The 21,298-nt window shown below is 34.4% G+C and overlaps 3 protein-coding genes across 3 annotated transcripts; 2 read left to right on the top strand and 1 right to left on the bottom strand.

Moving 5' to 3' along the window:
* Nucleotides 1–3,268: 3,268 nt before the first annotated feature.
* LOC113728558 (cysteine proteinase inhibitor 1) lies at nucleotides 3,269–3,670 on the bottom strand. Its single transcript, XM_027252954.1, has one exon. It carries the CDS (start codon nucleotides 3,668–3,670, stop codon nucleotides 3,269–3,271), a length of 402 nt encoding a protein of 133 aa, XP_027108755.1.
* Nucleotides 3,671–6,402: 2,732 nt separating this feature from the next.
* On the top strand, nucleotides 6,403–12,899 carry LOC113728557 (polyphenol oxidase, chloroplastic-like). The gene is made up of 4 exons (XM_072077377.1): nucleotides 6,403–6,407; nucleotides 6,538–6,733; nucleotides 7,468–7,486; nucleotides 11,377–12,899. The coding sequence occupies exons 1-4, from the start codon at nucleotides 6,403–6,405 to the stop codon at nucleotides 12,897–12,899; spliced, it is 1,743 nt and encodes a 580-aa protein (XP_071933478.1).
* Nucleotides 12,900–14,531: 1,632 nt separating this feature from the next.
* LOC113730934 (polyphenol oxidase, chloroplastic) lies at nucleotides 14,532–16,606 on the top strand. Its single transcript, XM_027255932.2, has one exon. It carries the CDS (start codon nucleotides 14,646–14,648, stop codon nucleotides 16,386–16,388), a length of 1,743 nt encoding a protein of 580 aa, XP_027111733.1. The 5' UTR covers nucleotides 14,532–14,645; the 3' UTR covers nucleotides 16,389–16,606.
* The last annotated feature ends 4,692 nt before the right edge of the window (nucleotides 16,607–21,298 follow it).

Below are 21,298 nucleotides of genomic sequence, written 5' to 3'. Positions count from 1 at the left end.
TTTACTACTCATTACTATTCATTAGTTGCAAATTTTCTACTCATGCAGATTACTACTCATGACTGCTCATTGGGTGCAAATTGGATGTTTGATGTTCGTATATAAGTCATGCTTTCTCTTTTTTAGTTGCTTTACTTTTGTATCATAGTTATGCTTTTGACTTCTATATCATTGATCTAAGCTTAGCAATGTTTCTGATGTAAGATAAGTCAAAGATATCTATTGTACTAAGCCATGTCTCAAGCATTTGAAGCTTCCCCAATAGATGGTTTTAGGTAATAAATAATTGAATTTTTTTGCTAAATTGTGTCTATTGCGATGTTAGGTTTGTCTGTTTCAAAGTTCTGTTTCATTTAGTTTAAGTTTATATTGCTGATAAGGATCTTTAGAGTGGCTTGTTATCTCTATGTGATTAGATTGTGTCTTACTTTATTGAGATTGATTCTATTGCGTGTTATTCCTTTGGGATATTTCCAATTGATTGAATGTCTCTATGGTGATTATCAGCCCACGTAGTAGTGCTTTAGCATGAAGCAGTGAAGACTATCTCAGTTTGGGACTCTCTCAATCTGCTGCATTTCCTCATGTTAATTGGCAAAAAAGGGCTAGATAGATCTTGGCAAAATTGAGTGCACAATCCATAGCATCCAAGATTAGATAAATATGTTACTCCCTGAATTGTATCACCCTGAAAAAAAAAGAGATAGCTACTACCAATATGAAAAAAACAAAAACACAATAAAACTTACGAAAACAAGTCTAAGAAACCCTTACAGAAGCATCAGCAAAAAACAACTCGGAAAAACATTCAACTAGAATTGCGAGGTCGCTGAAATATACTTTTTTCCATGACAATTAACTTAGCAATCCATCCCCGAATTCGATCACTCAATCCGCAAACACTAACACACTGCGACTCCATCCAACTAAAAAAAAACACACTTTGCAAATAAAATTACTGCCTAACAAACCAAAAATATATCACACATATTCACTCCCAAAAACAATGATCCTCTTATGTAGTAGCGGGAAATTGGCCACGTACAAAGAAAATCAGCACTACTTGGCAATCCTTTCCTGACATAATCAACGCATGAAATACAAGTAGCAATTCTACTCGGGTAAATTAGAAACTAGATACTGCAAAGGCATGCAAACAACATCTGGCTAACACCAATGCAAACCACCGCCACGACCTAACCTTTTCCTGCTGGCTTTTCCTGTCAGTTGAATAATTCTTTCTGCCCTCCAATTTTTCAATCTCATACTCATTCTAATAAAATACCAGGTCCTAACTACCTGACGCATAGCGTCAGGGCAGAGTACCTAGTTAGTAAGTATCTGATTATCGAATAGCTGCCGAAAGAGGGTCGAGTCAACCGGACCTACCTCGCCAGCCCCACCTTGCCTTGCTGATCATTTAATCTTTTTTATTATGTATGCTAATTTAATTTTGTACTTTACATAATCATCTAAAACTCAACAAAGATTTTTTTCTCAGAAAAATCTCCTACCAATAAACAAACATGCAAAGAGATCACAAGAAAAAGGAAAAAAATTCAAAAGAATTCAACTTAATGAAAATTTGAAATAAGTGGTACTTTTTTTTAAATATATCTTCCACATTTATTAAAATATTTTTTGAAAAATATAAAATCATAACCTTTACAAATGAATTTTAGAAACAAACTATAACCTCTCATATTTGTAGTATAATTTGTTCAATAAAATATTTTTGTAGTATATGTATAAAAAATATATATATATGTGCGGGGCGGATAGGATACCTATGGGTTCTCAATCTTGTGACCTTAACCAGTTTTACATATAAGTAGATATCCAACCCTCTTTTAACGATCAAATAATACACGTCAGATACCCTACTTTTCATACCAAATTAGATCGGATATTACAAGTTTTCTGAATCAGCGTGCATATTTGCCAACCCAGACGCATCTCTACAAGAAGAATGGTCAGTGGGCCAGCTGGGCCGAAAAAATTAGGCCGAACCTCATATTTAACTGCATGGGTACAATTTGGGCATAAAAATGAGGACTGATTATATTTTAAGCTGAGCTTGGACGTCATTGACCTCAGTTGAATTAAAGCTTGCCCTGAATAATTTTGTACATAAATAAATATGTATGTTATTTCTATAATGAAGTATACAATACATAATTGTACATATAATAACATAAAAATTTATTTTAAGTTTTGTAATTGACCTACCTCTTCAATCTCACCTTCATACCAATCTCTTATTCTTCTAACTAGTTTGTGGTAGAGTCAAGAATTTGAAATAGGGGGACGAAACTAAGCATGAGATTCAAGATTAACGAGCTCAACATTGTTTTAATAGGTCTCTTTTAAAGAAAGAATAAATTTTTTCTTCACCATAGTCACTAGATTCTCAAATCTCAATAAGTTACTAGCATAATTAATTACATGTAATTTTCGGCCGCGCCTTCAATCACCCCTACCGGTAAATTAAGCTTCCCACTAGGTTCATTACATTAAAAGGGAATCTACATTATTCGCTTGACCAAAGTTGGCATTGTAACATTTTTATTGACATAATAAATCAAGCTACTCAATTTGAGATTTCTTTTCTATTAGGTTCAAGATTTGAATACTGTGTCTAACAATTGGAGATAAGAAGGATACAAAAAGGGTTGGGATGGTAAAACAAAAAGGGTTGGGATGGTAAAACAAAAGGTTAAAAAAATAAAAGTTTTATCAGTTTGAGAAGTTTCCCTTTTAACTTTAGAAGTTGTCACCATTAATATTCCTTATTTCTCTATAGGGCTCAAAATTTGAGTATACATTTTGTCAGATAATGCTTGTACCTTATGTCCAAGAACTTATAACCCTAAGCTTTACTCACAGAATTAAATAACCATTTTTTTTTCTTTCTAACCGGTTTCTTTTCCCAACAAAGGGATTAACGTACTTTTGCAGATAATAACTTTGATTTCTTGAATTGTTAGCAGTTTTTCGTTTTCTCTAGATTTTCATGTCAATAAAATTCATAATTTGCTAACCACCATGTACAAAATACACCTTAAGAAAGAATTTTTTTTTTTTTTTTATAAAGATTGTAACAATATGGTCCATATGAAATTGAAGCATTGCTAGACTGCTTTACTATAATGTAGAGAAATCCATATATAAGTTTATTTTTTTCTTAGAAATTACCATACAAGTGTCCTGATGTACAAGTCATTTCCATTCCTTGTATAGTAATTTTCTCCCCATCATATATCTCCATTCACCAACTTCCCGGTGCCAATGCGGGCGCCAATGCATCACCAGCAGGGATTTCTCTGAAGGAAGTGAGTATCCTAAGATTCTCCCATTCTCTGTCAAAAACAGCAACCTCACAGTAAAGGGGAGCATCTGCTGCCTTCGCCAAGATAACAAGATTGTAGTTAACGCCCGTAACTCCTGGAGCAACTTGTCGCTCTCCTTTGATCACTTTTCGAAACTGGAAACGGGTAGAGGATACAGCATTGCGCCAACTTATTGCAAATTTTGCAATCTCTATTACATGAGGGTCGTTTACATTAATCGGGTTCCTGCCTACTTCGACTGGTCTGTAGGCTTCTGAGAAAGGGAAGACCACCGGTAGTACTAGGATTGTGAGGAGGAGAGGGTGAAGATTAAGAGCCATTTTTGGTGTGTTTTCTGGATATGTGGTAGGAGAATTATGTTCCAATTTTATAGGATGTCTGCAAATGAAGGTTTGTGCTTACCTTTATATCTGGTACTTGTGATCCAATATAAGCCTTTAATTTAACGTATCTAGACGGGGTTGAGTTAAAAATCCACATTAAACAGCACTTGAGAAAATTGAGTAGTAATGGATGGTTTTTATGAGATGTGGATATACGTTATGCTGTTTAATGAGCTATTAAATGTTTTTTCTTCAGTTACTCACAATAAATTTCTTATGAATAGAATTTACATTGGGAATGCTTGCACATTTGTCCTCGCATTATTTTTTAGCACCTCGCATGCAAAATTTTCATGCAATTGATCCTCGCATATTTGAAGAGAAACAATTTGGTCCTGAATGATATGCATACATATCTTTGTTGGAGAAGAAGAGGTACATTTTCATTATTAGACCTCAACTTACTAGCCTGTGATGGGAGTGGGACCAATTCAGGCAAGAAAAAAAAAGTGGTTCTAAATTAAATTTGAACAAACAACTTAAGCTGTGTTTGGACATTGTGAGTTTTCAAGTAACTTATTAAAATACATTGACAATGAAACTTGTTTGAAATCAAGTCCAGAAGCAACTATCACAACGCAGCCTAACTTGTGTATTGAACATTTTGAGGATGAAGGTAGATGAAAAATCTGTGAGCAACTAAAAAAAAGTGCAATGTAGGGGACTAGTTGTGCATTTTCTTTCATTTGTTTCCCTTAGTTGTCCATTTAGTACTTTCGTCCATTGTTTCTAAGTTCTTGTTTGTGTTATCTTTCACCAAGTAATGAAATTTAAAGCATTTTATTATGGTTATCATGTGTGGTTAGCACAGATACTTTTATTATGCTTTCTTGCATTTATACAGTAAGTTAATTTAATTTTACGTTTCCAAAAGAACAATTACTCATGTCTTACTTAACTAATGTTATGAGGATTGGTGACAAGCCAAAACTTCAAATCTCTCTCCCTCTCTCAGTTCTTCTTCTTCTTTTTCTTCTTTTTTACCGGTTTATTTATGAGTCCATACCTCAGCCTTGCAATCTATGAGTGCCTTTACCTGATCAAGAAGTAAAGGAATTAATAGAAGCTACTCCTGAGTGCCTTTGCCTGATCGGGAAGATGGCACTTATTGGGCTGCTCATGCTTCTGCTAATTTCACTATTAAATCTGCTCTCAAGTGGTCGAGGGGATCACATAGTAAAGTGTCATGTATAGGTGGCAAACAAATCCATTTAATTAAATTTATGTATACTCGTCCATGAATAGATGGATATGAGTATCTTAAATTTGCTCAAGTGATCAAGGGGATCACAAAGTATAAGTTTTTGCGTATGGGTATAAATGGGTATTTAAATGGGTTATCTAATAATACTCATTTATAACCCACCAAATTTAATTAACTCATTTAGAATTATCTTCCCCCAGACCTCCTCTTTTTCCCCCACCTATTTAGAAGAAATTTGAGGCTTGTGTTTGATTATTGAACTCATTGTTGGAGACTTTCATGCATTAATATTGCTAAACCCTTGTATATAGTGAAATATTTTATTTTTCAGCTTTAACAGACATTTGATGCATTTTTTACGCAGATAGATATCCTTCTTAATTTTTTTTTAGAATTTTCATTTTGTCATGATGTTAACTACTTTTGTTTCATTATTATTATTATTTGTTGATTTTATCTTATGATTTTATTTTCTCGTAGTTTGTTAACTTACTCAATTTTCAGCATTACCAATTTATGACAAGTTTTAACCACTTTTCCTAACTTTCTAAAATGAAAATTTAAATTTACACGTGAAAAAATACTAGGGGTCCAAAATTTTTGGATTAAGTTTTTATGTTAACTTTCATAGTACTTAGTTCAAATTTTTATATTCTTATTGTTCAATTATTAAATAGTATGTAATTTGCGACATAGAGAACGGATGGGAAAAATTGGTAATTAGGTTTATTGAGTATTATAAATAAATATTTAAAACTAATGATGGGTGCAAAGGTTGATATAAATTGATAATTTAGTTTGCAAAAATGAATTTAACTGAGTTTACAAAAAATTAAAATAAAGGGGTTATAAATGGGTAATTGGGTTACCCAACTCATTTTTTGACTTACCTATTTAATTAAATGGGTATAAATGAATTGACTCACTTATACCCATTACCTATTTCAACTTACCGAAATCCGTCCAAATCACCCATTTTGACACTTCTAGTGTCCTGGTATCCTTTAGTTTGGAAAAGAATGTAGAACTCAAAAAATTCACTAAAAATATATAGAAGATATATTTCATAAAATTAATATATATATATATATATATATGGGGAGGTAATTTACATACATATAAATATATGTGAGAGAAGAGGAATAATACCACCGATAATCTATTAATCAGATCATAAGAATAAGACTTTCAATCATTCACTCTTCTCAACTAAACACACTTATTTATAGATTAGACGCCTCCTAATGAGATATTAATTTTTAAACAATAAAACTACTATAACTTGACTCTAGTAGAATTGCTAAAACCCTAACTTGATTAAAACACTACTAAATAATAACATGAAAATTTCTAATTTTGAACCTTGATTTAATATGCCAACAAAGAAGCTGTGTTCCTCGGCTTTCTTTCATTTTATGGCCGTTATACAAGAAACGACTAAATACATTTGATATGCTGCGCAGAGATGGGGTATAGTTTTGCAGGACAGTAACGGCTTGTTTTGCTTGCAAGCTGAAGAGTCCATATAACATCTTTTCTTTCAATGCAAAGCCACGCATGGCATTTGGGAGAAAGTGCAGGCTATGTTCCTAACTTTCAGAGGGAACTATTTGTTAGATGACGTTGGAAAAGTTCATCGTTGGAAATCTACCTCCTTTGCTGACGGACTCAAACGTTTGCTTTTTACAGCGACAGCTTATAAAATCTGCCAGAGTCAAAATGCAGCAAACACTCTATATGGCATTTTGGCAGTCATAGTGGATGAGGTTCAGCATGCAGTACACAGATGGAATAAGGTACCTATGACTAAGCAGAGTTGGGACCTGGCTTTGGAATGGGAATTATTATTTCAATGCTTTAGCTACGTAAATAGTTGGTGGTTTTTTTTTATTTATGTAAATGAGGTTTTTTCTTTCTTTTTTCCTCTTGTACAAACTTTATTGCACTTACATCCACAAAATTTTTTTTTTCCAAATAGCTATGACAGGTTCAATACTCTTGTTCAACCAAGTCGCTTAAGACTCGATCAAACTTCTAAAATTTACTTTCAAATTCCAAATACACGAATACTTACAGTTGCTTATCTCTATTTCTAAATTACTTGAGCTCCACAAGAATATTCAAAATCATCAGTAATTAAGGTTTAGGGGACAAATGGTTTAGAATGTGGAAAAGATACATGAAAAAGATGCATGGCCAAGTAAGTTCTTGAATACATGCTCATTACTCAGGAAAAGAACTCGGTTAAAAGAAAATCTTAAGTAAATTAAAAATCAAATGGGGATTAAAGATACAAATCACCTAAAATAGGATAAAAAATGGGAATTAAAGAAACTTGTTCTCCCTCTTGTTGATTGAAAGCTTGCCAACCAATAGATAAACTGCATCTGTGAAGGCTTAATTTCATGACTTGCTGCAAGATACTATATTAATCAAATATTTATTTAAAGTACTTAGCTCTTTGGAACAAGTGGGGAGAACACATGAGTGAAAACTAATCAACTGTTGGATCTTCTTGTTAATGTCGCAGATCTATGAGGCTGCCGAAGGTACGTTCGGTATATGGCACGCAATATACAACGTGCCAAGGAATCAGGGAAGCTAGGTACTTCTTTACCAGCTGATCAACTTGTAGGGTGGATCTATGGAGGTTATGGCTAGCTTGTAATCGTTCAGATTGAAGCCTTGTACTCTGGCCATGCATGAATGTGGTATGAAGATCTTGAAATTTGAGAAGCATGAAACTTAAGAAGGAAAGCTTCATCTGGAATATTTTCAAGTACTCTCAAAGTCTCAGCCTATGAATTAGACAACCAAATATATTAGCTCCAAACTTAATATACAGTCGTCATCATTGCTATTCTTGTCCCTCTTCACCTTCTCCATCCTGCCAGCAGAAATGTTGAAAAATGAAAACTAGGCGGCAAAATGGATAATTTTAGCCTCTGATTTTGTTTTTGAAAATGAGAAACAATTGAGAACAGAAAAATTAATGCAATATTTTGGAATCAGAAAATAAGATTGTTATTCAAAATCATTTGAGAATTGGACCATGCCATAGTTTCTAAATTTTTGGAGGGAGGCCTTCCTCAATATGTACCCTTGAATTCTGATAAATTAAGGTTCACCCACACTTACTATATTTTATACTTTTATATGAGAACATTTGCCTATTGTAATGAGTAAATTGCCCAACTGACTCCTAAACTATTACTTTTATATAGTTTTGACCCCTAAACTACTATGTATTGATCAAACTCTTAGACAAGTTAATGTGTAAGCTTTCAGCTTTGCTATCAATTTCTATTTTTTGAGCTAATGGAATGGAAGGACAGTTCCTCCATAAAAAAATGATGGGACGATGAGCTTTTGGCTCTTTTTCCTTCTCTTTCATGTTGGTTTGCCTACCCTTTAGCCTTAACTTTTATAAGATTTAGTAAGAATGACAAGAAATATGGTAGGACGATCCTTTTACTCATCTTCTCGCAGTTTGTTTTTTGTGAAGCGACAATTTTGTCCCTGCATTTCATTATGTCAAATAGTAAAAATTGACAAAATAGTCAAAAACTTACAGATTAACTTGTTTAAGAGCTTAAATGATATATAATATAGTGTAAGGGTTAAAAGTATAAGTAAATTTTATATATACTGAAATTTTAGACACTATTATGGTTGGATGTATAACACATTTACAAAACTTGAGTTTCAAATTAAAATTTGAATTATGTGTCATGTATCCAATGATTAAAATGTATAGAAAATTAATCTTAAAAGTATACGGGTTGACTAGACAATTTACTCTTTTGTATTGATATAGCATGGGTAACAACATATTACATATCTCAGCAAGGAATTTTGAATAAGCAATAACAAGCTGATCAAGTTACTTTGCTGGATTTTTGGAGGTTATGACTTGTAAACTAAGGTCACAGTAACGTAGCATACTAGCATGCATGTTCCCGCCATGCATGGACTGAGAAGATTGGACTTTGGAGAAGTAAGACGAATTAATTTAAGGATATGTGTATATAGTCATTAACGGCTTAACGGCATTGACAAGCAAGAAAATTATGAAGAAAACTTCATCTAAAAGCCAGTTAATCTCAACTAACGAGGATTACAATAGTTTAATTACGGCCAACTATGAATGCCTGCATATCAAAATCTCAGCTTATGAATTTAGACCACTATAAATAGAGCTCCGAACTCCAGTAGTTGTCAAGAATTACACTTTCAAATCATGGCTTCTCTTACACCTCTCACCAGCATCAATGCCACCTATCCTTCCTCCACCTGTTCCAGCATGGATTATTCCCCTTTCAGGGTGAATTCTTAGTTTATAATGAAAAAAAAAAGTCATTCTACAACTGGGGCGGTTTTTGCAGGTTTTTCTACAAATGGGGTGTTCGCATTCCGGGAATGCGAGGTCACTGCAGTGAGCTTTCCGTGAAATTTCTTTTTCTTTTCCTTTTCAACTACCAAACAAATAACATGCACTTCATAAAAATAACTTATATAATTTTTTAAAATAACATTGCGTTATGAAATTTCTAAAATTACAGTTGAAATTGTAACAGATATTAATGACTATTAACTATTACATTCTTATAACTAATATTCATCGGTGTCAACAAATAAATACGATTCATTAATAACAAAGGAAAATTAGAATTTGATAAAAAAAATTTATTTCATAAAAAAGGAAAAAAAGTTAGTATTTTTTTCATAAAATATAGTCAACACCTTACATGTTAACAATTTCATTCTATTTTTACATTGATATATGAAATAGATAGAAAGAACTATGCATGTGTACTTTTTCCACCATTTAAATGTATTATAATAACCGTACAATTACCAATTTTTTTTAATATAAAAGAAATATGTTTTTTTTTAGAGCACATATTTGATGACTTTAGGCACGTGCAAGTTTTAAAATAAAAAAAATTTATTCCTCTGCTAATTACAGATTTTTAAATAACATTTCTCTAACATTTTTCCGAAATATAAGATTTTAGTAGAGCTTTTAAAATAAGATTTTACTACCGATAGCATTTTAGTAAAGGCAAATTCTACAAAACAAACAACATTTACAGTTAATTTTACATTTTTTTGGGAGCTCGTAAATTTCATTTTAAATTTTTTTTCTAGCAAGTTTGAATTTAATTTTCTGAAAGTCATACTTATAAATGCGAAATCTAACAAAAAAATTAAATACCATTTTTGGAGGTCAAATTTACCAAATGCGAGCTATTTGAAGAATTTAAAAAAAAAACATTTAGGAGCTCGCATTTAGCTCTTACTATTTTCTGGAAAAAATTCTCTAGCTCCCAAAAAAAAAGCAAAAAAAATTAAATTATACTTAAGCTCGCATTCGTGGAATGCGAGCTCAATAAATAGAGCGGAATGCGAGCTCAATAGAGCTGTGCTCAATAAGTAGAGCTCGCATTCCGGGAATGCGAGTTCAATAGAGCTGAGCTCGGAATGCGAAGACCCCCCTACGGAATATCCCACCAAAATCACCCCTTTTGTAGAATTTTTTTAAAATTCATCACAAAATTGGAAATTTCTCTCCCCTTTCATAACTAACATTTTGAAAAACCCCTCAATAAGCAAAAAGCGCAATCCTTACCTTCTTAGGCTGTCTTGCCATGCCAGAGATGATGAACAAAACCAACTAAACAATTCAAAAGCCGAGGATCCTTCCCTTGGGAAGTTCGATCGTAGAAATGTTCTTATTGGTTTAGGAGGACTATATGGTGCAGCCTGTACTTTTGTTACTAAGGTTCCATTTGATAAAACTGAATCTGAATTCTGAAGTCTGAATTCTGAAATCTGAATACTGAAATAATTAATTTACTGAATTTTAAGCACTGAAAAAAATATATGAATGTCTGAATTTTAATGCTAAACCTATTTATGCTGTTTGATAAATATTTATAGCTGAATGCTTAATAAGTTTAATTTGACAATTTTGCCCTTATATCCTTTCATTCAAAAAAGAAATAGAATCTATGATTTAATTAGTTTAAAATTGTTAGGTATGAAAATGACAATATTTATTTTTAAATCAAATTAATATAAAAGATGAAATATATTATATGAGGAGTATGGAGAAGATGTGAAAGTCATTAAAAAGGGAGAAAAGAGAAACTAAAAATTGTTAGATAGAGAATATTATGTTGTTTAATTAGATAAGAATTTTGAACATAATTAACAAACAAGGGTAGATTTGGTAGATAAGATAAGGTAGTTGAAGTAATTCTATTGATTCTTATCAGAATTAAGCATTCAGTTAGGATTCCTGTGCTGAAAAAAATACACACAGGTTCAGCACTGCTTAACAAGTTCAGCAAATAGATTTTCATTTATCAAACACTCAAAACATCCGAATGTCTGAAAAAATTCAGATTCAGCACTTTTTTATGTTATCAAACAGACCCTAAACCTTTTGTCTATGCGGCACCGATATCAGCACCTGATATTACTCAATGCGGTGCAGCAAAATTGCCCAGTGGAGCCACACCAACCAATTGTTGCCCTCCACTCCCCACAAACATAGTCGATTTCAAGCTTCCTCCAACATCTACTAACCTGCGTGTTAGGCCTGCTGCTCACCTAGTCGACGGCGAATACATAGCGAAGTTTGCAGACGCCATACAACGGATGAAAGCCCTTCCTGACGATGATCCAAGAAGTTTCAATCAACAAGCCAAGGTACATTGTGCCTACTGTGATGGTGCTTATAATCAAGTTGGATTTCCAAATCTTGAACTTCAAGTACACAACTCATGGCTCTTCTTCCCATTTCATCGGTGTTACTTATACTTCTTCGAGAAAATCTTGGGAAGCCTCATTAATGATCCAAATTTCGCCATACCATTTTGGAACTGGGACAATTCTGATGGGATGCAATTACCTGGATTCTATTCTGACCCTGATTCTCCACTCTATGATAGTCTTCGCGACACCAATCATCAGCCACCAACAATAATTGACTTGAACTACAATGGCTTTGACACTTCTATGGATGATCAATTACAAGTGTCTCAAAACTTGATAACCATGTACAGACAAATGATGGTGAATTCCAGGACTGCCAGGCTCTTTTTTGGCAGCCCTTATCGGGCTGGTGATGATCCTGACCCCGGAGCCGGTTCGCTTGAGAACATCCCTCATGGATCAGTTCATGTATGGACTGGCGACAGAAATCAACCTAATGGGGAGGATATGGGGAACTTTTACTCGGCTGCTCGAGACCCCATGTTCTATGCTCATCACTCCAATCTGGATAGGCTATGGAATGTATGGAAAACTCTTGGAGGAAGGCGGCAAGATATCACAGATCCTGATTGGATTGATGCATCATTTCTCTTCTACGATGAAAATGCTGAAATGGTCCGCGTAAAAGTTCGCGACTGTTTGGACACCACCAAGCTTGGTTATACATATCAAGCCGTGGATAATCCATGGTTGAATTCTCTTCCTACCCCTCGTCTAACCAGAGTTTCGAGGAAGATAAAGAAGCTTGGGGTGGCAAATGCAGCGGACACGCAAATGGATAAAGATGTCTTCCCAGTAAGGCTAGAGAAGGCAGTGAAGGTTATGGTTAAGAGGCCAAAGACGAAGAGGAAAAAGAAGGTGAAAGAGGAGAAAGAGGAAGTTTTGATTATTGAAAAGATTGAAGTGGAGAGGGATGTATTTGCCAAGTTTGACGTGTTTATTAATGACGAGGACGCCATCAAGAGCGGGCCGGACAAGACTGAATTTGCCGGGAGCTTTTTGAACGTTCCACATAGGCATAATCATGGGAAGAAGATCAAGACTGAAGTGAAGTTGGTCATAACAGAGATTTTGGAAGATTTGGATGCTGAAGAAGATGATCATGTGTTGGTAACTTTAATTCCACGTAGCGGTTGTGATGCTTTGACAATAGGTGGTATCAAGATTGTTGTGCTTTGAATAATTAATAGCTGCGAAGAAATGTGTATTAATATTCTGAATTATGTGATTCTACTGTATTGAATAACAACGTTTCTGACCAGCCTCGTTCCGTGAGTATTTTTTCTTTAATGGAGTTGAAATTGCGCCTTTACTTTCACTTAGTCAAAGGGCATTTTTTCTCCTTTTCGTAAGCAACAAGTGACGGATATGAATTTTGAGAAAAGAGTATACTTAAACATCACGAAATTGCTCAAATAAGCTTCCATTAGAAAATGTTGTCAGCATTTTACTGCTTTGAGAAAGTAATTCTCTTTTCAGCTCTTTCTACAAACAACTAAGCTCCAATTCTAAAAATATTTTTAAAAAAATCATAAACAAGCCGAATATTGCCAAGAACAATTCTGACATCGGTTTTTTGTTTTTTACGTTGTCATAATACTTCCCAAAAAACAAGAAAAAAGAACTTCATTCAGTTTTTGAGGATCTTTATATTTGCCCTCCACCTAATTGAAAAAACTTGCATGGCACCGTATTGAGATTCAAATAGTGAATGGCCGGAGGAAGCTAACGTGCAAATGCAAAATAAATTGATAACAATGATAGTCGTGAAGGTGAGTCTGATCCGACTCATTTGAATTAAGGGTAGGTGGAAAAGAAAAGAAAAGAGAAGAAAAAAAAAACCCAATTCAGATCAGATCTTGACTGGAGAATATAAATTAAACAAGTAGTTTCAATGCACATCCAATAAATTACTTAATTTATCTTTTAAAAGATAATATAACATATAATTCTCATTGACTACAACTTGAAAGATCTGAATAGACAGAAAACTGGTAGGGTGGTCACTGCTGGCTGTGGAAGTTTTTCCCTTTGTGCATTAATTAAACCAACAATAATCAGTCAAAAGCCATTCGATCCAAAGAATAAATTTATAAAAATACATAATTAAATCAAAACCCTTAGATGAGATACTGACGCATTACGCAATTAATTGTCATAGTTCCACTTAGCACCACATCTTGATGACAAATTTTTTCTTGTCATTAACTGTTTAAAATTGATATTATCAGACCTAGAAAAACAAAGGTTTTGGTGAAACTAATCACCGATTGTTGATATCACTAAATAAATAACTAGAGGTTTTGGTAGTCCTTACGTCAATCACCACAGTTATGTTATTATAATATCTCTTGCGTGCTTTGATTTTTTTTTTCTTTCCTTATGGTCATATATAGCAGCATACTCTGCAAGCACTAGCAGCCCGGGCTGCTTAATCACTAATTAAAATACTATGCTTATACGCAATAATAGTCAAATTAAAAGAGCCTATATGTGTCCACTTTCTACTTCTATTCCAAGAAATTAGACAGGAATCCAAAAAAAAAATAAAAATGGAGTGTTCACATTTTGTATGAATCAGATTTGTACCAAATCCGTTTTCGGTCAACAACTAGTTAAAGTAAGATCTAAAGCCAGAAGTTTCTTTGTGAACATGTACCCTGATTTTCTCACTTTTATTTCTTTTGTTTTTCTTCTTTTCCCAGATACAAAGAAAATTGGAAAAATTGGCTTAGGAAACTTCCTTTGCTAAGTTAGTTCATCCCACGTGATTTTATAGATTACTTGTTTATCTTTGTCAACTAGGGAAACCAGCCCGAGGAGAAAAGTCCCATTACAGGCTGTGCATGAATGAACCAGTATTGCTACACTAATATGCTATAAATATGGGTAGAATGACCATAAGATTACACCTCAGTTGGAACCATGGCATCTCTTTCAACTTCCACTGCCTGCACTTCTGCCACCACCCTTTCCAGTTTGCACTACTCTCCTTTCCTAGCCAAGACCTTTCACATTTCCGCGACCAAAAAACGTAACCATCATTTCAAGGTTTCTTGCCAAGCCACAAATGGAGAAAGAAATGCATCTAGGAGAAATGTACTCATCGGTTTAGGTGGGCTATATGGTGCGGCTAGTCTTGCCGCTGATCCCTTTGCCCTCGCAGCCCCAATACAAGGCCCTGATGTCTCGAAATGCGGCCCAGCCGACTTGCCCTCCGGCGCTGCACCAACCAATTGCTGCCCTCCGCCGGCAACCACCATTGTGGATTTCAAGCTTCCTGCACCATCTAATACTCTACGCGTTAGACCAGCTGCTCATCTTGTTGATGAAGCATACATAGCAAAGTTTCAGAGGGCAGTACAACTCATGAAAGCCCTTCCTGATGATGATCCCAGAAGTTTCAAACAACAGGCAAATGTTCACTGTGCTTATTGTGATGGAGCCTATGATCAAGTTGGATTCCCAAATCTTGAGCTTCAAGTTCACAACTCTTGGCTTTTCCTTCCATTTCATCGGTACTATTTGTACTTCTACGAGAGAATCTTGGGAAAGTTGATCAACGATCCAACTTTTGCCATGCCATTTTGGAACTGGGATGCTCAAGGTGGAATGCGTCTGCCTGATATATACACTGACCCTACTTCTCCACTCTATGATACTCTTCGCGACGGCAGCCACCAGCCTCCAACAATGATAGACTTGGATTTCAATGGAACCGATTCCAACATCTCTGATAGCCAGCAATTGTCCCAAAATTACACTATCATGTACCGCCAAATGGTATCGAATTCCAGGACTCCCCGGCTATTCTTTGGCAGCCCATATCGCGCCGGTGATGATCCTGATCCAGGAGCTGGTCAACTTGAAAACATCCCTCATGGACCAGTCCACGTGTGGACAGGTGACAGAACTCAGCCTAATCTAGAGGACATGGGCAACTTTTACTCGGCCGGTAGAGACCCTATTTTCTATGCTCATCATTCCAACATTGATAGAATGTGGACTTTGTGGAAAACTTTGGGTGGAAGGCGTCAGGATATCACTGACACGGATTGGCTAAACGCTTCATTCGTGTTCTATGATGAAAATGCTCAAATGGTTCGTGTAAGAGTCCGAGATTGTTTGGACACAACCAAGCTTGGGTATAGCTATCAAACTGTGGATACTCCATGGTTGAATTCTCGTCCAACGCCCCGCCTGACAAAGGTAGCGAGGAAAGTCAAGAAACTTGTGGTGGCAAATGCTGCTGACCATAGCCATTCACCTAGAGATATCTTCCCAGCAAAGCTGGACAAGATAATCAAAGTCATGGTTAAGAGGCCGAAGAAGAAGAGAAGCAAGAAGGAGAAAGACGAAAAGGAAGAAATTTTGGTGATTGAAAAGATTGAAGTGGAGAGAGATGCATTTGCCAAGTTTGACATATACATTAATGATGAAGATGATCCGAAGAGCACGCCGGAGAATACCGAGTTTGCTGGAAGCTTTGTGAATGTTCCTCATAAGCATAAGCATGGGAAGAAGATCAAGACTCATCTGAATCTGTCATTGACTGAGATTTTGGAAGATTTGGATGCTGAAGATGATGAACATGTGATGGTGACTTTGGTTCCACGAGTTGGATTTGATGCTGTGACCATTGGTGGAATCAAGATTATTCTTGATTGATTTGATTAATCACGGAGCTCATGGCTCAGCCAGGAGCCAATAAAAGCTGAAGTTTTTTTTTTTCAAGATTTTCTTAATCGTTGCCCTGGCTTGGCTTTTGATTTCTGCAGATTCGTCGATATATCCTTCATGTAATAGTTGGACTTTGTTTTTCCTGTTTTTGGCACTATTCCAGATAATAACGAATAAACCTATCTGAGGCCGTTCATGGAAGTAAACTCAAAAATGTTTGCCGATTTTTTATCTGATCGTTACCATTTGGATATCTAATTTTTCATTCTTTGTGACAGAAATTAACGGATTGGCAAGGGATAACTAGCTTCTAATTAACCCTTTTTTCCTTTACCTTTTTTTGAACAAATGAATTTCTACAAGGCTATGTATTATGAAGCACCAAAACATACAATAAATCTTTGTAAATGAAGCTTTAGTATAGTGGTGAAGCATTAAGACCAGAAATAATCAGTGAGTTCTTAATTTGTTCAAAATATCACAGTTGTGACTTGTGAGCTTGATCAAATGATTGGTTAGTGCTGTTCATCGATCTAATAATTTATGTTCTTTTTAATCAGTTAGTTTAAAATCCATCATAGTGGATTAGTTATAATATTAAAAAAATGTCAATAATCTATTAGTAATTGAGACCATTTAAATGAAGGATAATGTGCTAAAAATGGTCAAAAAATTAAGGGATCGTAGTTGGAACAAAATGGTTCATTGTCATTAATTTTTACTGTTCTTTATCTCATTAATTTTGAAAAATGTAATCATTGATTGGATTTAAATGGGATAAATCGGAGAATTTACGGTATAAAGTATGTAAAATTAAGAGTTTACAATGCAAAGTGTTCAAAATCGAAGTCTAAAATGCAAATTAAAAAGATGATATAAATTTAGAGATGCAAAGTGAAATTAATTCTAAAAACTTTGCATCCGTATAAGTTACCTTTTTTTATATTATAGCAAAACACTTGAGCTATTGCACAGCTTTGGCAAGAGCTGGAATGGCTTAACCATAGGCTGCGCCGGCCTCATCCCTATATAAGCAAAAGACACCACGCGATGCATTAAGCATGTCAGCATTTAATCACGGATATGTTTAACGAGTGCTCAAATGAAACACGTTAAAATTGATTTCAAGTACTATTAATACTTTAAAAAAATACAATTAAATAGAAAAGATATATAATTATAAAATAAGATAATAATTATTAGTACGTATACTTATAAATATAATAATTTAAGCGTGTTAACAATTCATTAATATTGCAAGACTACTTACTTGATGCAAAGGAAACACGATTGGATACCTTTCAAGTTTCAAGCATGCACTTTTGGTATTGATTCCAACTTTCAAGGTTTCCTTTTTTGCTTTTTTTTTTTCTCCCACTCTCCTGTCCATTCGTGGTCGTTGGTCCACGCTGAAAATATAGAAATTTGCAATTTGCAATTTGCAAGGCATCTACGACCTTTCAAACAGGCATATTTTACGTGCATTAATAGAATTGTCCTACCTCCAGTTAATCTTTTGTACTAGTTCTAATTTATAAAGCTTTGGGGGATTTAGATGCTAAGAAGTAAGAACATGCCACGTGAAAGAGAAGAGATTCTATGGGGAAAATCAAGGAGCCTAGGCATCGTGTCTTGACGAGCTACTGATAAAGTCAAATATAAGGACATTCTATCGTTAATTAATCCAAGTAAAGTTAAGTAACTCCGTTCCCGATACGTTAATGACTTTTTTTCACAGAGAAAGTGATGGGAAGATTTAGAACAAAGTAAACAAATACCTAAAGAAATGGAAAAGATGAAAAAACAAGGAAAAAAAAAAAAGAAAACCCACAAATAAGAATCTTGTGTCTTACCCTGTAAGTGGCTCTAACAATTGATACAAGTCGTGCCAACTGCATCTGAGATGGAAGGTGGAAAAAAGTCCTAATCGCCTACCGTGAAAAGAAAAGTATGATGCTCCCAGCCCTCGTCTTCTCTTTAGTCTTTTCTGCACAATCACTCTAATTTATACAGGATTGGTTGTACTTTGTTGTTTGTACTGCATGGCTATCTATACATGTACTGCACAAATCACAATTAACGTGTGTGTGTGTGTGTTTTTTTTGGGGTCTTTGTGGATTCCAAGGAAATAGTAAGTAGAGATTCCAAAAATTAGACAAAAGAATTGACGAAAATGTTGTTGTTGTTGTTGGTAGCTTTTTAGTATTGCAGCATTGGATACTAAATTAAATCAAGAGATTAAGTCAATTATTTCCTTCTAGAATTCAAAGTTAAACGTCCATAATTTCTCCGCTATAGTAGGCACAAGAAGAGGTCAAAAACCAGGCATTATCCGCGACTGCCCTAAAGTCTAAACATGGAGGCTGTCCATAATATAGCAGGTCATGTCATCACATACAAGTAATTTAACTAGTAGCCTAACTTTTTGTCCACACACATAATTACCCAAATTTGTGTAGTTTTTACAGATGAATGTAGCTGTAGATTATAAGCTCTTGACAGTGGAAGTAACTATACTTTCTAACGACTAATGATGAGAAAATAATGAGATTTAAGAATATTTTCCAAGTCAACCCTTGTGATCCTATCCTACCCAAAGAAAAGAAAACAAAAGAAAAGAAACCCTTGTGGTAGATGATGCTTCAAACTTTATTAAACTTTAAATAGTAAGATACAGAAGAGCTGAGGTAGTTTTTGGGATTTTATATATGCTCTCGAAAGATTCGAACTTTTATACACTTTTTTTCCTGACTAAAGGAAGATGCCGTGTACTATCCGGTAGCAGTTTTTGTCTAGCATATTGAGGGAGTAAATAATCTAGTGTAGCTGTTGGGATACAATTATTGAAGTATTAATATACGTTTTTTTTTTTTGAAGGATCAGTCTCCAACTCTTGGCATAAAGAACTTTATACAACATTATTATTCAGTAGGTACGCAATTGTCAAGAATTGATTGTCATATCTTACTGCAATAATCTGTACGACTCGTCGACTATACAAGCGCTGTGCATGGTCTCCACCTGCACCTCCCGGTTGTTTCCAATTCGATAGTTCACAACTTGGCCACTGATTAGCTGCTTTAGGCATGGGAGTTTCCTATTCTTCATCACCCCTGCCGGCCCCTTTTTGCCCTTTTTGTGGGATATTCTCCTTTTCTTTATCTCTTCATCGAAACCATATATTGCAACTTCGAAAGGTACTTCCCATCGTGGAGAATAAACAAAGGGTATTAACTTTACTCCTTGAGCTGTTTGTCTTCTCAATTCTTAAACTGGGATCCTTCATGAGATTTTGCTCAACCTAGCTACACCATGTTTTTTTTACGAGTTTTGATATGTGAAAATTTTGTTTCAAATTGCAATAATCTCTCTCCCTTTTTTTCCCCCTTCTTGCCCGAAGAGTATATTTGATTCTAATTCAAGATAATTTAAAAGAACCCCTCAAGTTGCGAGATTAATTTAGCTATCTATTGAATTTTTTTAAATGCCCGTCCTCGATTCTTTACTCTCTCTCTCTCTCTCTCTTTCTCTTTGAGCAAACTTCATGGCTCAAGTTGCAATGCCTCTGGCAGTCTTCTAATTCCATTTGGCTCGTTGGTCCATAAATTGCAATAGACCCAAAAAACTGCAATAAATCAGAATGTGAGAGATTCTTGCTTATCCTTTAAACTTAAAATTCAGTTTTAGACACTTTGTAATCTAAACTTTCAATTTGGGATACTTTGTATCCTAAACTCTCAAGTTTTTCCCTGTAAATCAATCAATGACAACAGTAGCAAAATTAACGGAACAAAAGATCCTACAAATCAATAATAATATGCTAAAAGTGGTCAAAAAGAAGCAAGAGATCACTGTTAGAACAATACTATACATTAATATTATTAATTTATACCGTCCTTTATCTTATTAATTTTACAAACAATATTAATGATTCAAATCATACAAATCAATGACAATATGTTGAAAGCGATCCGAAGAAACCAAGAAATCACAACTAGAATAAAATGTTACATTGTTGTTTGCTTGCACTGTCCTTTATCTAATTAATTTTGTTAATGTTATCATTGATTAAATTTAAATGGCACAAACTTGACTTTTAGGTTGTAAAATATTCAAAATTAAGAGTTTAAAGTGTAAAGTGTCTAAAATTAAAATTCACAGTACAAAATGAGTAAATAGGACAACTTCCAAAATGCAATGTAAAGTTAGTCGTTTAATAGTTCAAGACTTTGAAAAAAAAAACTTTCAAGTCTTTGCGGGTTGTCTTTGCTTCTTCAAACTTTTCTGAATTAGACATTTTGTAGAACATCTAGTAGGCACAAAATGTGTTGGCATAAAATGTTTAAAGAACAAAAGAGCCAAAAGTATAATATTCTTTTTCCAACTCATCTAACCAAAAGCATAATATTCTTTTTCCAACTTATCTATGTCCCTGCATCACACTAAACGGAAGTTTTTTAGAAGCTTTTTTATTGAGAAGATTTTGGAAGCAATCAGGGAAGGGAAACGTCCTGAGAGAGAGAGAGGAGATTGATTTTTTTTGTTTAAGTAATCAGTTAACCTACTCCATTAATATTTGGATTACTTGATTACACTATAGTCAAATGTAACCAGGAGTGTTATTATAATGGTTAAGGGAGGAAACTTGTCATCAGAAAAGAGTGTAACATAGTATTATACGTTAGGGTGTAACAAGAGGAATCTTTCTCAGCTTACAAATTTCACTTAATCGATGATAAATAAGTTTATGAAATTAAGAAGTTTAAAGAACTTTACTCAAATATTAATAGAAGTACAGTTAACTTGACTCAATTAGCTTTCTTTGGTAAAATGTGTGGTTTTAATCCAGAATTCAATTTTTTATCAAGTCACAACAATCTATGCTACTTTTATACTAT

The sequence above is a fragment of the Coffea arabica genome, chromosome 2e, assembly GCF_036785885.1.
Source record: "Coffea arabica cultivar ET-39 chromosome 2e, Coffea Arabica ET-39 HiFi, whole genome shotgun sequence".
Lineage (NCBI taxonomy): Eukaryota > Viridiplantae > Streptophyta > Magnoliopsida > Gentianales > Rubiaceae > Coffea > Coffea arabica.
This window is presented reverse-complemented; position numbering and strand designations above follow the sequence as displayed.